The sequence below is a fragment of the Nansenia antarctica genome (assembly GCF_963989245.1).
Source record: "Nansenia antarctica genome assembly, chromosome: 3".
NCBI lineage: Eukaryota > Metazoa > Chordata > Actinopteri > Argentiniformes > Microstomatidae > Nansenia > Nansenia antarctica.
Genome location: NC_137688.1, coordinates 8,853,568 through 8,874,009, shown reverse-complemented (window position 1 = coordinate 8,874,009; position 20,442 = coordinate 8,853,568). Strand labels below are relative to the sequence as shown.

The following is a 20,442-nucleotide window of genomic DNA, read 5'->3' as shown; positions in this document are numbered from 1 at the left end:
AGATAGAGACGGGAGAGCTACGTCATCCCTCCATGTCCGAACCGAAGAAGCAAACCAACCAACCGGACCGCCTGGAGTGGAATCTATTGCTGCCAGTGCACCTGGAACAGTTAGTACCACAAATGGTTCACCACAGGATGACCAACCAAAGAAGAAGTCTCTGTGGACAGAGCATAAGTCTCTGGATGGGAAGACCTACTTCTACAACACAGAGACTAAACAGTCCTCAGGGGAGAAACCAGACGACCTGAAATCTCCTGCTGAGCAAATGTTGTCTAAGTGCCCGTGGAAGGAGTACAAGTCTGACACGGGAAAGCCTTACTACTACAACTCCCAGACTAAGGAGTCCCGGTGGTGGCGCTACCGTGCCATGGCGGCAACAACTGTTGCCGAGGAACACCTGCAGGTGGCCATGCACCCTCACGTGGCCGAGGTCAGCATTGACGCACCCGTCAACTCCGTCGAGTACACGTCAGCCATGGAAGTCTCAGCCAGTATTGTAGACGCCTCCAAGGAGGAAAGGCCGGAGTTGGCGAAGAAAACGTACAAGTGGAACCCAAAAGAGGAGGCCAAGCAGGCCTTCAAAGAGCTTCTGAAGGAGAATGGGGTTTCATCCGACGCGTCATGGGAGCAAGCCATGAGAATGGTCATCAACGACCCACGCTACAGCGCCCTGCCCAAGCTGAGGGAGAAGAAGCAAGCGTTTAAGGCCTACAAGGCTAAGAAGGAGAAGGAACAAGCCAAGCAGCTCAGGAAGAGGAACTGGGAGGCGCTGAAGAGCATTCTGGACAACATGGCCAACGTCACCTACCGCACCACCTGGTCCGAGGCCCAGCAGTACCTGCTGGACAACCCCACCTTCGCTGAGTACGAGGAGCTGCAGAACATGGACCAGGAAGACGCTCTGAGCTGCTTCGAGGAGCACATCCGCGCCCTGGAAAAGGAGGAGAAGCAGAAGACTCTGCTGAGGGAGAGAGACAACTTGTCCGAAGGTGCCGTGGTACTGGTGATCGATCAGTCCCTTCCACGCGCCGCCTGGCAGACAGGCAGAGTGACCAAGGTCCTGCCGGGTCCGGATGGAAGGGTGCGGACGGCCATCGTGGACGTTGGTGGTCGCACTTACACCCGACCTGTGGCACGCCTGATTGAGCTCCCTCAAATTACGGAGGACACTATCACCTCCTACCTCACGCTGCTAGAGCAGCCTAGCCAGTGTGCCTTCTTAGTTAACTGAAACCGAGGGTTTCATGGGGCGGCTGTTGTGAAGGCCCACAGTTTAGTGCCAGTTTAGTTTCCCCGAAATCAGCCCTTTTGCCCTGTTATTTCCTTTCTTATTTTTCATACTATTTCTGTACGTTTTATGAAGGTGTATGTATTATTATTGTACTGTTTATGTATATGTTTGATGACGTAGTATATCCGGGGTGTGTCCGTGACCCGGATGTTAGGTTCGGTGGTGTATATATAAGAGACGGAAGTAGTCCGCGAGTCAGTGTGTGAGGAGAATCAGAGAGAGAGAGACCAAACGAGAGAGAGTAACGAGAAGCCAATCTAAGATGGCGGATTCAGCAACACGCACACCGTGCAGAAGCTGAAGACGCCAGGAAAGTGATTATCGAGTTCAGAGCTGTATAGCCCGTTTAGTTGTGTCCCCGTTAGACAGCCTTGCCAGCAGCCGGCTGTTAAACGTTGGACCAAGCGAAACGCCAACTGGACATAATCGTCGCCTCCACGAGCGGACTGCGACCGAACGCGGACTCCATCGGAGCTTCGACGTGGACCACCGGACCTGGGCCCTTCACCTCGTCGTGGACCACGAAGACGGCCCTTTCCCTCCGCGTTGCTACGTCACCCCCCCCCTTTTGTCTGCTACCTTCCTCGACGCACATGCCATCCGACCAGGCCTCAACGCGCACCACAGCCCTGGACTATAAGCCTGTTCAGGCCAGAGACTATGAGTGAGTGATTGAGTGTGTGTGTGGCCGGCGGGGAGGGAATGTATATATCTGGGGATGTATACATCAGTCATGTAAATAAATGTGTTGTTCATATGTGATACCGTTACCGTGTGTTAGTTGTTTGTATGCTAATGCTAATTACAAGGCTAATGCTAATGTTAATTCTAATGCTAATGCTAATTCCATGCTAATGCTAATTCCATGCTAATGCTAACGATAGTAACTGCTAGTCTAACGGTTTGCTGGCGCCCCCTGCCTGTATCCTCCTACACTGCCTATCTAGCTTAGAGTTAGTTAGATAACCAGCCCCTTCCTAAATTATACAGTCCTTTTCAGCTACTCCCTGGTTACAGTTACTGTATATGAATGATGAGACACACACTGTGTTTCCAACTGTGAGCCACACTCATCTCTATGCTGTATGCAAATATTTATATTTTGAGTGTGCAACAGAGATCAATTATTTGTCATGGATGGGACACACACATTAATAGGAGGCAGATATACTTAACCCTTTGACATCCAAGCCAATGGCCACAAATGTTTTACTAATTAACCACAGATCTACCTTTGTACTGTCATACTGCAGAGCTTATCAAGTCTGGTTATAAGGTTACTAAAATGACGAGCCATCGTTTTTTTATAACATGAACTTGTCAAGTCATGAAGCAATACAAATACATCAACGTCTTCACTGATAATTGTATGCATGTTGATACTGGATAATGTGTTACTTATTCCTTTTATTCAGTAGTTCATAAGTAGTTTCTATACTTACGTTTTGCAATTTACAGGAACATTTGAATATGTTGGATCTAAATTAACCTATCTTGCAGCCCAGTGAGCAGTGGAGTACCGCAAAATCCCGAGGCCCCCCCGCAAGGTGGCGGCGGGGGCCCTTTCGCAACGGAGGTAAAAAAAAAACATGCGGTTTTTAGAGGCCGATGCGTTATTGACGTTGCGAAATTTCGCAATATGCACTCTACATTCTAAATGCTTGACTTAGCAAAAGGTACAAACAAGTGAGAGCAATAACTAAAACCAAATGTCCTGGTATATTGTGGCATTTCTTTACTGTTTGCCATCTGGTCTAGGAATACCCAGGGAGACGCAGACAGCAGAAGTAGAATAGAATAGTAGAATAGAAAAAGAAACAGCTACATTATATATAGCCTAACCATGCTGAACTACTGTATGTACCTGTATGATGCACTGACAGCCTGTGACTGTGAACCTGGCCGGACCCTGCCCTTCTGCCTGAGTTTGAGTATGATGCTGCCCAAATAAATGTTATTGTTTAGTGCTGTACGCTTTCGTGGTATTATATTGTGTGAATTATCATCTGTATGTTGTTTTTCTTTCACTCGACTAACCGCCGAGATAATACTTGAGACATGTACTTCCGTAAACATACATTTTTTATTTGATTTTTTTACAATATCGGACCGACAGTCCCACATATAGCGGCTATAATGTCCGAATAGAGAATCTACCACCACCTAAAGAATGCTTATTGTACTTTGTATTGTATTTTCGCTTGCTCAAATTTTTCCTTGTGTCTCGCTGCCTACATGTGACGTCAAAGTTATGTTGCTATTTGTTACGGGTGGTGGGGTCTTTTTCTGTTGGACCTGTGGTGGGTTGTTGTGTTGTCTTAATTATTTTGTTTCAGTGTGTCCCTCCTGCTGGAGCAATCAGTGAGATGCCTGGCAGCTGGGATCATCCATCAATTATTCAATCAGTTCACCACACCTTACTCTATATAAGTTAGTGTGTTCTGTTCTTCAAGAGAGGTGGCAGCTCTCAATATTTTTGGTATGTGATTTATGTTGTTGGCTATAGTTTTGTTTGATGCCTTGTTGTTAACCTTTTTGTTCTCTTTCATTTTCTTTTAGCCGGGTACAGAGTTCGAGAGGTAGGGCACTTAGTAAGATACCTGCAGGTATACATCTGTGTCCTACACCACACGTAGATCACCCACTGTATTAGTAACATCAGCTAGTGCGGCGACACTAACCCTTGTATTTTGTTAGGTGCTACGGCACCGGCTATGGGGGTTAGGCTAGGGGGTTAGTTCTGGGGTTGTTTTCTTTTATAGGTAGATTTAGTTTTCTGGGGCTTTTCCTTTAGTGGTCGCTGCATAGATCAGGGGGTTGGGTTCTGTGTTGTGTCTCGTCTCTGTACCGTGGGTTGTAAAATAAATTATTATTGTTTAACGGATGCCTGGTTGTCACTGGTCTACTTCATTTGCACGCTCACTGTCATGCCGGCGGCCTCCTACCACCAATAGGGCGTAACACTATTGGATACGGCTAACTATGTATATATTTTTTAATATAGGCCTATATATTAAAATTAAGGTTGACACAATGAAGGGCCACTCATTTTCTTTGTTTTATATATTTTTAAATTATATAAAAAATAAAAGTTTGGATGCAATGTTAGGGGGCCCCCTAGTGGCTGGGCCCCCCCCCCCCGCGGTGCGTCGCTTGCGGGCCCGTCCGCTACGCCACTGCCAGTGAGCAATAGACGTCTTTTCAACCTCGCGTCTACGCTTGGCCATCATATAAATCAGCTATATTACGGCTATATTTTCTACTTATCTTAAATGCATTAAAACCGTTATTAAACCCCTCTAAACTGTCAGAATACGTCCCAGACGTCATGTAGTATGAGATTCATATAGTCTAGCATAGTTATCCTAGCAGAAGTGGTGGTTTAAATTGCGTATATACGTCGCTGTCCTTTAACCCAGATAAATGCGGTCTGTGTCTAAACCTGTTTTAGTCTAGCAGCACGTTGAGTTTAAATTAATACCCTAAACGCCTGTAGATTGTCAAAATATGTACCAGACCGTCATTTAGTCTGAGATTCCATGTAGTCTAGCATAGTTATTCATGCAGAAGAGGTGGTTTAAATTGCGTCTATACATCGCTGTCCTTTAACCCAGCTAAATGCGGTCTGTGTCTAAACATATTTTCTACTTATCTTAAATGCATTAAAACCGTTATTAAACCCCTCTAAACTGCCAGAATACGTCCCAGACGAGTTGATACATCCACACACGCACGTTTGACAGCTGACCCCACAAAACTTCTCTCTGGTGCAAACAATATGTGTGCTGGGCTGGCACTGGCAAAAAAGTATCAAAACTCGAAAGGTTCGATACAATTGGATGTATCAACTCGTCTGGGACGTATTCTGACAGTTTAGAGGGATTTAATAACGGTGGGAATAGTACTCGGACGTTTGACAAACTGTTCGGCACGTATCGGACACTAAAAAGAGTCGTTCAAAAAGATTAGTTCGTTCATTTTCGCCCATCACTAATCGACACAGCTAGCCCTTCTTGCCATGACTCCGGCGTTTATTCAGTAGGCTATAACAGGTCAAAACAACTAGACCAAACGGCAGCAAACACAAATCAATAACAGGTCACGTCGACCTTAAATAACAGTGTACCAGTGTACAATAACTAACAGCTAACTCTTACAGTAACATGTGGCCTGTGTTTTTTGCAGTTCAATTAAAATGAGCATTATTACAAAACATTTAAAACACAGTGGACGTGAAAATGGCGGATCATTTGCATTCCGTTCATAACAAATGCTAAATTCCACACGATTTATTTGATAGCACATCAGTGATGCAGTGACGTTGAACTACAACGACCGTCTACCTACCCGCGGGCACTCATGGAACTACTACACTGCGCCTGCGCACAGCCAGCAAACGGTCGCGCGCAAGATGTTGTTGGCCAGAGATTTTACCGTCATAATATTAATACCTATTTTAATGGATTTTTAATGGAACTATGTAGAAAACTATGTCTAACCTGTCGAGGTCAGAATTGGTTTCATCATCTGAGAGCAATCTGTCCGTTTCTAGTCGAACTAGTAACAGAAGTTTGCGAGTGGAAGAAAGAAGAAAGAACGAGGCTGACCCGTTCCTGTCTGCGCTGCAGTACCTCTCCCAGGGTGAGCTAGCTAGTTCAGCTATACTAACATTTATCTACTCTTTTTATCAACATTTATCAAGTCTTTCGGCTTAGCATTGGCTTGTTTGCTTTTTCTATATGTCAACATTGTGGAGTTATATAACTTCCAAGACCACTCTGTCTTCTTGTTTTTAACTAGCTAGCTATTTTAGGCTAAATATACCTACCGGCATCATCACTAAAGTAGGTGGATGCGTCCAAAACAAAAGCCTTATATTTGACATGAAGACCTCTATACCCGTATAGTAAGTTAATAACCTCTATACCGGTATAGTACTATGGGCCGGTTTCAGAGACCAGGCTTAAGCCTAGTCCTGGACTAAATCACACTTTCAATGTAAAATCTCCATTGAAGATGTTTTTTAGTCTAGGATTAGGCTTAAGCCTTGTCTGTGAAACCAGCCCTATAACTAGTAACAACATTGTCAATGAGGTAATTACATGGCTATATGGAGTTATCAGTTTGTGTTAAGTGGTTTGTACTCTGTGAAGCGCTGTGCAGACATCTGATCTTCAATACACATCAAACCTGGTTAAATGCATTAGAATTGTCCACTTATGAATTCGATTCCAATTTAGAACTTTGATCTCTGAACTTAGCCGCCATAGCCAGGTAACATACGATGACTGATGGATAGATGATTCACTTAATGAAGGCTATTTGTTGCAAGTCACTTAGGATAATAAAGCCGTCTCAATGTCCCAGTGTACATTGCAGGTTACTGTTGAATATCACTGCATCTTTGGAAATGGTCAAAGCCATCTGACAACCCTGGCAGACATCTTCAACACCTCACTGGCTGAATGTAAAGGTACCTCCCTGCTTCAAAACATCCACCATCATCCCCGTTCCCAAAAAGCTGAGGAACACAATCATCAAGCAGTGTTTCCCCTAGGTTTGCTGCCTTGGGAGGGTGGCATGGATCCTCCACCTCCACCCCCCCGCCCCCCCCCCCCCCCCCCCCCCCCGTTGCTAAATGTTAATTTCTCCTCACCCCCGCTCCCCCCCCCCTCCTGTTGTGAAGTGTTAATTTCTCCCCCCCCCCCACAATTAGTGTAACAGATTAGTAACAGAACAAGTTATCTCTGTAATATCATAATATCAATGTTGTTGCCATGTTGTTGCTGATCAGGCCTGCACCGTCATCAGCTAACTTGACTTGATCAAAAAGGTGTGCACTAAAGGTTTGTTGTCTATAGCAACGGCTTAAACTCTACTATCCATACACGGGGGTCTAGGGTGGGTGGTAGCATACTACAGATTATTTTGTGGCGAGTGTCAAACATTTGCTCACTATAGGAACAAGAGCTACAGGGCACCAGACATTCAAGCATATTACATTTTCTTTGGCACATAGTAGGCAATCCACAATTTATCTGGCTCTTTACTCTTGCTTTTTAAAGTTTTAAATGGGATTCTTCTGTGAAAATAACTTTTCTTTTGCTTTATTTAATTACAGAAGCTGTCATGAACCTAAAAAAGGTCACAGAGGTGGAGGCAAGGGCGAGCATTGGAGATCACCTGAAGCAGGCCCCAGGCAGAACGGGCGGTGCTGGCTACAGAAAGAATAACCCAACCTAAATGTTGTCTCCCTAACTATTAATAAATACTATTATGTTGTATGTAATGTTCCTATTTCATTGTTAATATTTAATATTTAATATTCTTATTTCCTTATTTATATTTACTATTGACTATTTCCCTAAATAAATACATGTTCCTATTCTTATTTCCTTATTTATATTTACTAATTATTCCCTAACCCTAAATAAATACATGTTCCTATTCATATTTCCTTGTCATAATTTACTTATTACTCATGAAAATTGTCTAGGCTATAACAAAGCTAAATTGATGTGAAATTGGAAATTGAAACGTCTGTTTAAACTGCATTTCAACAGCTATATATAGTCTGCCGTTGAAATGCCTATAGAAACAGTCGTTTCAATTTCACCTCCATTAGGCTTTGTTTTAGCCTAGACGTTTAAACACAGGTGTTTCAATGTCTCGGTTATAATTAAGCTAAATTTAGGCTAAATTGGAAATTGAAACAACGTCTATGTTTAGACGTTGAAATGCCGTTGAAACATAGAAAGGGAAACAACGTCTATGTTTCAACGGCATTTCAACGTCTAAACATTTTTTAAATTTCCAATTTGGCCTATATTTAGCTCGATTTGGCCTAGACGTCTACGGGCCATTAAGACGTTGTTTAGACGTCTAATCAACGTAAAATTGCTCACTGGGAGGGTTTGTACCTGGATGTACAAGGATGGGTTACAATACCCATATCACTAGAATGATTCTTATAATCAGTTTAAAACCACAGGCCTACTATCAATATACAACGAATGGTATTTAACATCAGTTTTTTTTGGTATAGAAGCAGAATAAAAGTTTGAATGTGCACCGCAGTAACTTAACTACCAGCGCGCATATGAACGCCAGGGTTGCCAGATGGGATGGGTTACCGCCGAATGGGCTACTTTTGATCACACTGGGCCGGAGCATTTGGGCGGGTTGGGCTGGATAAATAGCATTTAGGCGTCTGCCCATCAAAACGTCAGTGCCTGAAAGTTACAAAATGTGTGAAGTTAAAACACACACCCTAGTAGCTACATACAATGTGTAATAGTAATTACAGGTTTTCTGACAATATAGGTTTTGGGCTGTTTTTTGGTGGATTTAGCTGTTTTTAGACTGTGTTTAGGCTGGAAATTGTCAATCCCATCTGGCAACCCTGATGAGCGCGAGCATTTATATTCAAGAGTGGATGGCAAGCTAGTCGGCCTGTTGATCATAATAATAGTAATAATAATAATAATACATTAGACTTATATAGCGCTTTTCTAGACACTCAAAGACGCTCATAATTGTAACTTAGGCAGTAGGCCTAATGTCAGAACCGGAGTAGCTGAAGAAGAAGAAGACAGACTGACTGAGCCGAGTGCTAACGTCTCCATAGCAACGTTAGGCCTACTAGCAGCACAACGAAGACCACAATAGTTAGAAAAGATGCTGCCAGTTACATGAAACATGAATACCCTGAGCTGTTGGACAAAGCCGTGCTCTCTCTCCTTCCCGCTGCGACCACCTCCCTGTGTGAGAAAAGCTGCTCTTCTCTCGCTGCCATGAAGACAACATAGAGCTAGAAACAGAACGGAGCTGAGCCAGACTTGACAGCAGCATTTACGACAACTGTGTGTGTGTGTGTGTGTGTGTGTGTGTGTGTGTGTGTGTGAGTGTGTGTGTGTGTGTGTGTGAGTGTGAGTGTGAGTGAGTGTGTGAGTGTGAGTGTGTGTGTGTGTGTGTGTGAGTGAGTGTGTGTGTGTGAGTGAGTGTGTGTGAGTATGCAGTTCTTGATGTAGCCTACTCACTTGAAAATTAAAATGTGATTCATAATGTTGAGTAATTTCTATTACTGTGTGTGTGTGTGTGTGTGTTTGAAATGCAGTTCTTGAGTTCTTGAATTCTCACATGCTGTTGGAGAATGAAATAACATTGTTATATTCTTACTGTTCAGCACTTGCACTGTGTGTGTGTGTGTGTGTGTGTGTGTGTGTGTGTGTGTGTAAAATACAGTTGCTCTGTGACTTATTCTTAGCACTTGTGAGTGTGTTGGAGGTGCTGCCCCTTGCATGTTTGGTAGAGTCTGTGTGGAACAGTTTTAAAATCTGATTGTACCCCAATGTGTATATGTTACATTGGCTGTTATCATCAGTCATACTGGTGGTACTTGGAGAGACACATATTTTCTGAGGTGGTACTTGGTGTGAAAAGTTTGAGAACCACCATAGAGCCTTCAGTGATGATGATGTCATAATAGCAATCAAGCACATTAGTCAGCCCACTGTTGCTGATTACCAGTGAAGAAAGAAAGCATAAAATAATAAACATAATACATATATTGATGATATACATATTTTTTTACCTTGTTAATTTACGTATGGATTTATTATTCATGTGTGTGTATTTATTTCTGGTTGAAACTGCTGTACAACTGGTCAACATACTGTACAGCTCTGACAAACCCACTGCTCTGGTTCTGGTTTATTTGTTTATTTAAAAGGATCCCCATTAGCTTATGCCGTAGCAGTTTGCTAATCTTCCTGGGGTCCACATATAATCAACAGACAAACACCTAATACATTAATACAACATATAATACATTAAAGGGACAATGCGTGACCCTCCGCGACATCCAGACTATCCCCCCGATACAGTAGTAAATACAACAAAATAAACTAAAATAAATAAAAATTTACAAAAAGGGCAAATATTATTAATCCATTAAAATATAAATACCTATAAAGACCTGATCCTAACGCAATCATCTCTTTGATGAAAAAAGGAATCTACCAAAATAAACAAAGTAAAATAAAACAGCTACCTGTCATCAGCCACTTAATAGGTGCCTCTTCAGTCTCTTTTTGAATAACCTTTTACTTTTTTCTTGGCGGATATCAAGAGGTAATTCATTCCAAATTGTACTAGCTCTATAAAGCACTGTTCTTTTAAAAAAATGTGTTCTTGGGTGGGCTTTCATAATGTCACCATTGCCGGCCTTCCTGGTATTATGGCTATGAACAGTATTACAAAATACTATGTGATCTTGGAGGAACTCAGGTTTGTGTGTTCGCAGTGTATTGCTCAAAAATGTCACTGTGCCTGAGGCTAGCCTTTTCTCCACATTAAGCCACGATAGGCTAGACTGCATTTTATGAATGCTAGTTCTAGAAGAGCAACCTAGAACAAGCCTAGCAGCCCTGTTCTGAGCTACTTGTAATCTAGATAGTTCTGTTTTTGAGGCCGAGGCCCACACCACTGAGCAGTAATCCAGGTGAGTTAAAACTAATGATCTACAGACTTGTTCCAGGATATGAGATGGTACATATGGTGCACATTGTCTTGTGATGTGAATGCCAACACCCATTTTCTGAATGATTCTATTTATATGCTCTGACCATGACAGGTGGTTATCAATGACCAAACCAAGTAACTTTACTTTCTTCACTTGTTCGATGGGTTCCTTGGCTATATATAGATTCAATTTAGGCATAGAAGCCAGTTTGTGCTTAGACCCAAAAACAATACTTTGAGTTTTGGATATATTCAAAACAAGCTTGTTCAATGTAATCCATTCATGCACCATTTCTAATTATTTTGAAATAACTTGATTGAGTTCGTTATACGTATTTGCTGCATAATAAATTGTCGAGTCATCGGCATGCATCACAATACAATAACTTTTTATAGCATAAGGCAAATCATTAGTGAAAATAGAGAAGAGGAGTGGTCCAAGACAACTTCCTTGAGGCACACCACAAGCTAATTTGCTACTATTCGATAACCTGCCATTATAGTACACTCTCTGTGTTCTTGCAAAGAGATAGCTTTTAATGAGGGTAATGGCAGGAGGTGTGAACCTGTAACAAGTGAGCTTTCTAATTAACAGCTCATGATCAATGACGTCAAAAGCAGCACTGAAGTCTAGCAACACTGCAGCCACTACCTTTGAGTTATCAATTTCTCCTAACCAGTCATCGGTCATCTGTGTGAGCGCAGTTGAGGTAGAATGGCCTTGCCTGTACGCATGTTGGTATTTGGTGGTTAGTCCATTTGATGTGAAATAGTCCTGAATCTGAACATAAATAATCCTTTCCATGACTTTGCTGAGTACAGGAAGAATACTTATAGGACGACTGTTGGGTCCACTGAAAGTTGTTCTACTATCCTTTGGCAGTGGTATAATTTTACCCTCTTTCCACAATCCAGGACACATTCCACTTAATAAACATCTATTTAATATATGACCTATAGGCCCAGAAATGTGATTAGCGGCTATCTTCAATATCTTACTGTCTAGGTTGTCAGTACCCGCCGAACCATAAGCAGGGAGGGACTCCAGCAACTTCCTAACCTCCTCAGCGTCAACACATTGAAATTCAAATGAACAGTTCTTACCCCTCATTATTTCGTTGCTTATTAGTTTACAAGTGTTGGAATTGGTGCAGCACATGTTCTGTCTCAATTTCTCAGTTTTACTTGCAAACAAATTATTAAAGTAATTAGCAATATCTAGTGGTTTTGTTAGGAACATCCCATTGGCTTCAACAAATGAAGCACACCCATTTTTCCTTCTTCCCATGATTTCATTCAGAGTGTTCCAAAGTTGTTTACCATCATGTCTAACATCACTTATTCTTTGCTTATAATATTCCTTCTTTTTGGTTTTGTTCAATTTAGTTACCAGATTTCTCAATCTACAATAATTTAGTCTGTCATCTAGTAAACAAGATTTTACTGACACCCTTTTAGCTTCATCCCTTTGTTTCATTAAACATTTCATACCCTCATCAATCCAAGGGGCAGTTCTGGATTTCACTGTGAACTTTTTCATGGGGGCATGTCTATTAACTAGTTCCATAAAAACATTCATGAAAACATTTAAAGAAATCTCTGGGTCATCAGCAGTGTACACATCATTCCAATCTAAATTTCCAACATCATGTATGAAATTGTCTTCAATAAAACGTTTGTATGTCCTTTTGAATACAATTTTAGGGCTTGCTTTTGGAATCTTTGATTTTCTTGCAGTAGCAACCATATTATGATCACTGAATCCTACTGGCAAAGAAACTGGCTTTGAACAGTGCTCAGAGACATTGGTGTAAATATGATCAATGCATGTTGAAGAAGTATATCCTGCATAATTGGTAAAGATTCTTGTTGGCATAGATAGAGACTATTTGTGACAAATTACAAGCACTAATTAGTGATGACAACTTATTCTTCAAGGAGCAATTACTAGCTAGCCAGTCAACATTCATGTCTCCAAGCAAGTAAATTTCACTCTTTGTATCAGCAACTCTGTCAATCATATCACATACATCATTCAAATACTGAGAGTGTGCTCCAGGGGGCCTGTAGCAGCAGCCCACCAATATTGGTTTCAAGTGGGGTAGATGTACTTGAACCCACAGTGCTTCTACATTATTACACATAAATTCCACACACAATTTTGAAGGAAGATGACTTTGTAAGTAAATAGCCCCTCCCCCTCCATATTTGTCTCTGTCCCTCCTGAACAGAGAGTAACCCTCTAATGATACCGCCGAGTCTTGAATGGAAGAGTCAAGGTGAGTCTCAGACAATGCCAGTATGTGAATGGTATTACCTTGCACTAGGCAGTTCAATTCATAAGTCTTGTTCTTGATACTACATATATTCACATGTGCAATCACCAAGCCTTTGTTTGGAAGATTTAAAGAGTTCAAGTCCATGATATTAAGCAGTTACCTAAAATGAATCTAACATCATCGCAGGCACAGTAGGCCTGAGATGTTTGAGTTACGAACCTTCAAACTTGGCTGCGTTTTCGTCTTTGCCTCCCGCTCCTTTGCTTGAGTGTCGGGATGCAGGGTGGACGATGAGTTTGTCATAGCGCAGGAATGCTATTTCTCCTCTCGCACGTGCAGCCTTCATCGCTGGTATGAGTTCTTTGCGTTTTTGGCGAACAGCATCTGGATAGTCCTCGTTGATGTACACATCGGTCCCTTTTAGGTCTTTAGCTTTCTCCATTACTCTGGCTTTGTCCTTGAATCTAAAGAATCTTGCAACAATTGGCCTGCTGGCTCTCTGTTCAGTCGATTTTCCAGTCCGATGCACCCGTTCAAATTCCATGCCTGTGAGTTTGAGTTTGTCAGAGAGGAGCTTCCGCACCTTCTCCTCTGATTCAGCCCAGCTCTCATTTCCAGACTCTGGAATCCCGTCAATCACAATGTTCTTTCGTCGCGACTGACCCTCCAAGTAGTCTAACTTTGGCAGGAATGAGCGAATGTTCGTAGCAACAACTGAAACATCCAAGTCAATTTCAGTGAGCTTCGTGGCTGATGTCTCCGATTTGGCGTGGAGCTCATCTACATCCTTTTGGGTGTAGTGGAGGCTTTCCCGTAAACCGCTTATTTCCTTCACAAACTCGTCCAGTCTCTTATTGTTTGACTCGGTCACAATTGTCAAAAAGATCTTAAAGCTGCTCTCCTGTTGTTCCAACATCTCTCTATAAAAGAGTCTCTGCTGTTCCAACATTTCATGCACCTGGGTTAGGGTCACAAAGTCATTTCCCGCATCCTCCTCGTTTTTCTTGCCTCTCTTTGACATGTTTTTAGTAATGTTTACAACAATGTTTTGTTGGCTGGGCTGGGCAGGAGAGCCTGGGCCTGGTGGTGCTGGCTGGGCTGGGCAGGAGAGCCTGGGCCTGGTGGTGTTGGCTGGGCTGGACAGGACAGGAGAGCCTGGGCCTGGTGGTGTTGGCTGGGCTGGACAGGAGAGCCTGGGCCTGGTGGTGTTGGCTGGGCTGGACAGGACAGGAGAGCCTGGGCCTGGTGGTGTTGGCTGGGCTGGACAGGAGAGCCTGGGCCTGGTGGTGTTGGCTGGGCTGGACAGGAGAGCCTGGGCCTGGTGGTGTTGGCTGGGATGGGCAGGAGAGCCAGGGCCTGGTGGTGTTGGCTGGGCTGGACAGGAGAGCCTGGGCCTGGAGGTGTTGGCTGGGCTGGACAGGAGATCCTGGGCCTGGTGGTGTTGGCTGGGCTGGGCAGGAGAGCCTGGGCCTGGTGGTGTTGGCTGGGCTGGACAGGAGGTTACCGAGGACGATGTCACAGATCATGATTGTGATGTCATACGCGTGTGTATACAGGTATGAAAGCCAAACAAAATTCAACATTAGCATTTCAGGACCCAAGACTCCCACATTTGTATTTTGTATACATTTGGAGATTATATTAGATTAGACCAGACAACAAATTGCAGTTTTGCATCTAACCAGAAGTGAGATGTTTCTACGGCTTCTGAGCAAGTCGATTCCCGATATACACACTATATCCAAGTTATACAACACTGCGAAGCAGATACGGCAAGATCCCGTCAATCGCATTGGTTTCAGACAGACTGACACTATCTGTGCCCCTCGTGAGTACATTTCTTGAAGGTCCACTATATACATACTGTTCGCCTTGCCACATGAAGCTCATCAAAATGTACTAATTAATTCAGTTTATATTAATTCTTTTTATTTGTATTTCACACTCTAGCCTTCTGGTCAACGCCTCCTCCTCCTCCTCCTCCTCCTCGCTTCAGCCAGCACCGGACACTGATAACTGTCCCTCCAACTGTCTTTTATGCTGGTGAGTACATTTCTTAAAGGTCCACTATATAAATATAATGGAATTTGTATCATTTAGCTTTATGAATGCATATGATATGTTGTGTCTAGGACTCTGCACTCTATACTGGATGTCAGCACTTCATATGATATGTTGTGTCTAGGACTCTGCACTCTATACTGGATGTCAGCACTTCCACATTCAGTTCAACGTATCTGCCATGCTGTTGTACTCTGCTACATGCCTTGCCACATGAAGCTCATTAACATTTACTAATTAATTCAGTTTATTTAAATTCATTTTATTTGTATTTCACAGACAAGTTCAAGTCTGTCTTCAGCCCGTACCAGACAGAGACAGAGGGACCCACAGGAGACGTGTATGACACCGGGGACACAGGCGGGGACGACACGGAGGATGAAGAGTGGTGGAGGCGGTCGGCCGATGAGGGAGTGAGCGAGGCCGACAGAGGGACAGTGGCTGAGGCTGACTGGACCCGGGAGAGGGGCGCCCGGGATGTCATCACCGACACCCGACCCCTGATGCTGCCGCTGTCCCGCCACACCCCTCGTCCGCTTGCACTGGACGCTGCTGAGCCTGGAGAGAGAGAGAGAGGTCAAAAGGTTAAACCTCCTAAATCCTTAGCAGCCACCTCCCCAGCCTTAATTAATCAGGCCCCTCTCTCATTTAGACAAACCCTGGCCTACACACTTTTCCCAAATAGTATGTACTCCTGTGATATTACGGAGACTGTATATATGTTTATGGAATGTCATTTTCTTTTTTGTCAAGTTTTTGGAACAAACCAAAACATTTAAAAGTGTGTGTGTATGAGTGTAAGTGAGTGTGTGTGTGTGTGTGTGTGTGTGTGTGTGTGTGTGAGTACAAGTGAGTGTGTGTGTGTGTGTGTGTGTAAATGTCTGTGTGAGTATGAGTGTGTGTGTGTGTGTGTGTGTGTGTGTTACCCACCCCGGGGTGTGGTCTTCCTGTGCGTGGATGCAGGGATGCTACGGGGGGACGGTGCTGGGCTCTCCTTTTCCTCCTCTCCCTAACCCTCCTCTTAACCCTAACCCTCTTAGCAGGGTCCAGAGAATGCTGGTACATACTCAGGGACGGCCAGGAGGGGGCAGCAGAGGGAAGCTCAGCTCTCAGGAAACGTGACCTGGAGAGGATAGAGAGAGGGAGGGACGAATGGATGGATGGATGGAGGAAAAAGAGTAAGAACAACCTACAAGTATTTATATATATTAATGTCACGTGTACTTACTACATCTTGTGTGAGTTCCGGTGTGGAAGTTATTGCAAGTGAGGGCAAAGGGGGGATGATTGATTGGGTGGTTATTTGAATATTTGTGTGAGTGTCTGTGTGCACAAACACACTATCATATATGTCATATGTCAAGTCATATGTATAGATGCTTGTGTGGATGAAGACGTGTGTTCATGTACGCCGGTGTGTGTGTGTGTGTGTGTGTGTGTGTGGTGTATGTGTGTTGTGTGTGGTGTATGTGTGAGTGGTGTGTGTGTGTGTGTGTGGCGTGTGTGTGTTTGTGTGTGGTGTTTGTGTGTGGTGTGTGTGTGTGTGTGTGTGTGTGTATGTGTGTGTTAAGACTCACACTTGAATGCGGCCCTGACGGAGGAGTTTGAAGCTGAACTCGCTGAGGATCTCCAGGAAGGGCAGGTTCGGAGGCTCCTCCCCCTTCACCGCGTCGCGCAGCGCAAACTGGATACCGCTCCTGAGAACACATCAACAACCCAAACATGGTTCTACACAGACGTGGCACAAACTGCACCATGTTGCATAGGTTAGAAATAGAGAGAGAGAGAAAGAGAGAGAGACAGAAAGAGGCAAAGAGAGAGAGAGAGATAGAGAAAGAGAGAAAGAGGCAGAGAGAGAAAGATGCAGAGAGAAAGATACAGAGAAAGAGAGAGATAGAAAGACAGACACAGAGAGAAATAGACAGAGAGAGAGAGACAGAGAAAGAGGCAAAGAGAGAGAGGCAGAGAGAGAGAGAGAGCGAGAGAAAGAGGCAGAGAGAGAAAGATGCAGAGAGAGAGAGAGAAAGAGACAGACAGAGAGAGAGAGACAGAGAGAAAGCGACAGACAGGGACGGAGAGAGAGATAGACACAAAGAGAGAGAGAGAGGCAGAGAGAAAGAGAGAGACAGAGAAAGAGGCAGAGAGAGAAAGATGCAGAGAGAAAGATACAGAGAAAGAGAGAGATAAAAAGACAGACACAGAGAGAGAAATAGACAGAGAGAGAGAGACAGAGAAAGAGGCAAAGAGAGAGAGGCAGAGAGAGAGAGTGAGAGAAAGAGGCAGAGAGAGAAAGATGCAGAGAGAGAGAGAGAGAGAGAAAGAGACAGACAGAGAGAGAGAGACAGAGAGAAAGCGACAGACAGGGACAGAGAGAGAGATAGAGACACAAAGAGAGAGAGAGACAGAGACAGATAGAGACAGAGAGAGAGAGACGAAGGTGTGAGTGTGTGTGTGTTACTGACATATGCAGGGTAATCAGTGACATATGCAGGTCAACGCCGAAGCTCATAGCCAGTCTCTTGGCCAGCTCTCTGATCTCTCCCAACTCCTTACTACCACGCTCCTCTGGAGCCAGCGCAGCAAGCAGCTGAGGAAACACACACACACACACACACACACACACACCACACACCACACACCACACACCACACACACCCTATTAGTAGTCCACCCCTCATCACTTACACACAGTAATACACAGAGGTATTGTTTATTTAAACACGCGCGCACACACACGCACACGCGCACACACAGATTAAAAGACCCGAACTACCCACTGTACATACTTTGTGTTTTGTCCCCCGCCCCCACCTGTGGTGTATGTCCCCACCTGTCCTATCCGCTGTACATACCTGATGTTTTGTTGTATTGTATATCTAGTATTGTTCTTCCCATGATGGATGTATTTTTATCTTGTAGATAGTAATAGTTATTTGTCTGTATTATCTTGTAGATAGTACTAGTTTTTTTTTTCCTGTCTGTCTTACATGTAACGATGAATTGAAAATCAAGGACCCCAATTGAAATAAGCCAGTGGCTTTCTTGGGTTTTTATCCTTTTAGTTGACCTTGTATGTAATATGTACTTTCATGTACCTACTTCTGCAAATCTTCTAATAAAGTTTTCAAACAATCAAACAAACAAACACACACACACACACACACACACACCCTATTAGTAGTCCACCCCTCATCACTTACACACAGTAATACAGAGGTATTGTTTATTTAAACACGCGCGCACACACACACACACGCGCACACGCACACACACACACCTGCTGCAGAGTCAGACAGACAGTGCTGGCGCTCTCCGTGGGGCAGATGAGCCTGGTTTTGCTCAAGGTTTCCTTGATGATGTCACCGTAGTCTTTGTAGAACTGGAGAGAGACACGTGACAGAATGAGTCGTCATCCTCCTCTCATTCTTCTGACCACTGTGTTTAATCAATCCTTTTCTCAACTTTCCATCCGTTTCTCACCCACTCTCTCTCTCTCTCTCTCTCTCTCTCTCTCTCTCTCTCTCTCTCTCTCTCTCTCTCTCTCTCTCCTCTGACTCATTCCGCCCCCTCACTGATACTAAGAACAACTTCTCACCCCTCCTCCACCTTCTCACACACTTCTTCCTTCCAGTGCTACCTTTTTTGGTGATCTCTTCCTCCTCTCTCTCCTCCAGTTCTCCATCATCCTTCCCTCTAATCATCCTCTCTTCCATCCTCTTACTCTCTTCCCATTTCTCCTTCCTCTCTCCCCTACTTCATCCCCCTCTCTGCCTCCCTCCCATCATCTTCTCTTCTATCGTTCCCTCTGACCCATTTCTCTCTCCCCTCGGGCCTCATCCCCTCCTCCCTCAGGCCCTACCCTCTCCACCCTTCTGCCCTCATCCTCTCCTCCCTCCCTCCCTCCCTCCCTTCCTCTCTTCTCCACCTTGCTGTAGTATTTGAAAATGTCTGTGGCAGCGTTGAGGTCCAGGACTCCATAGAAGACCAGTTTACAGAAGCCAGACAACTGGTTTCTCCTCCGCTGGAGGCGACATATGTTCAACTCCTGCTTTCTCCTCCGCTGGAGGCGACATATGTTCAACTCCTCCGCTTCTTCCTCTTCTGAAAAATCTGAGGGAGAGAGGAGCCAAAAGAAGACATTATCCAGAGAGAGAGAGAGAGAGAGAGAGAGAGAGAGAGAGAGGGGGGGGCGGGCACAAAAAGAGGAATGAGATGTGAGATGTATATATATATATATATATATATATAATGCGCTTTGAGTTGCATCCGTGTACGAAAGGCGCTATATAAATAAAGTTTCACTTCACTTCACTTCACTACATGTGGGAATACGGTACATGTGGGAAAACTAGGGTTGGGGTTAGGTGCTAGGGTTAGGTGCTCGGGTGCTAGGGTTAGGGTTAGACATGCCAGCATGTACCAAGTCGACGTTTTATGCTGCCATGTCCCCGGGAAATGCCGACATAAACCGTATTCCCACATATACCGTAACATATACACCGGTATATAATATATTTTTTACGTTTTTTTGAGTCCCACTCATATATTTTTTTTTACTGCAATAGAGACAGTAGAGATTGACAGGAAGGATGGGTGAGAGAGAGAGAGAATGTTGGTAACGTAAGGTAATGTTCCCTACCAAGCAGCTCGTCATCCTCAGGCTCAGTGAAGACATAGTCCAGGAGGAAGGCGGCCATCTCAGAGCGGAGGGAGTCGGAGGGGGGGTAGGCCAGCGTGTGCAGGGCGGGCTGAGAACTCATCGCCCCCACACCCAGCAGCAGCAACAGGTCACACAGCTGCTCAAACGCCTGGGGAGATGATATGAATTTAGAATTTGGAATTTAGAATTTAGCAGACGCTTCTAATCCAAAGCGACTTACAATTACAATTACAGGGACATTCCCCCTGGAGTCACTATGGGCTGAGAATGGTGCCTTACTCAAGAGCCCACTAGTGTTTCAGGCAGGATTTGAACTCACAACCTTCCGATCACCAGTCCAACTCACTATCCACTAGACCACCACTACCCCCGCGCATGCGCACACACAGTCGAGTTCCACACATCATCCCCCCACACACCCACACTGGGTGACGACTGCTACCATACCAGACAGCTCTACCAACTAGTTTGGAGCAGCCTTACAAAAACAGCCCGTCGTTGTCATCCTTGTCAGATTGTCCCCCCCCCCCCCTGCTCTCACCTGGTCTCTGACCTCACCTGGTCTCTGACCTCACCTGGTCTCTGATCTCACCTGGTCTCTGATCTCAGCCTGGCCCACTGACAGA

At 44.3% G+C, this 20,442-nt stretch overlaps 1 protein-coding gene across 1 annotated transcript in view; it reads right to left on the bottom strand.

Moving 5' to 3' along the window:
* LOC308153256 (cohesin subunit SA-2-like) overlaps window positions 1–20,442 on the bottom strand; it is a gene marked incomplete at both ends in the record, with an annotated part of 67,888 nt that overhangs the window by 33,461 nt on the left and 13,985 nt on the right. Inside the window, 8 exons of the mRNA XM_080526340.1 lie at window positions 14,400–14,583; window positions 15,465–15,714; window positions 16,734–16,853; window positions 17,619–17,743; window positions 18,434–18,535; window positions 19,082–19,266; window positions 19,796–19,964; window positions 20,409–20,442. The exon at window positions 20,409–20,442 is cut by the window's right edge and continues 59 nt beyond it. Coding sequence (XP_080382466.1) covers window positions 14,400–14,583; window positions 15,465–15,714; window positions 16,734–16,853; window positions 17,619–17,743; window positions 18,434–18,535; window positions 19,082–19,266; window positions 19,796–19,964; window positions 20,409–20,442 — 1,169 coding nt within the window. The remainder of the gene's footprint in view (window positions 1–14,399; window positions 14,584–15,464; window positions 15,715–16,733; window positions 16,854–17,618; window positions 17,744–18,433; window positions 18,536–19,081; window positions 19,267–19,795; window positions 19,965–20,408) is intronic.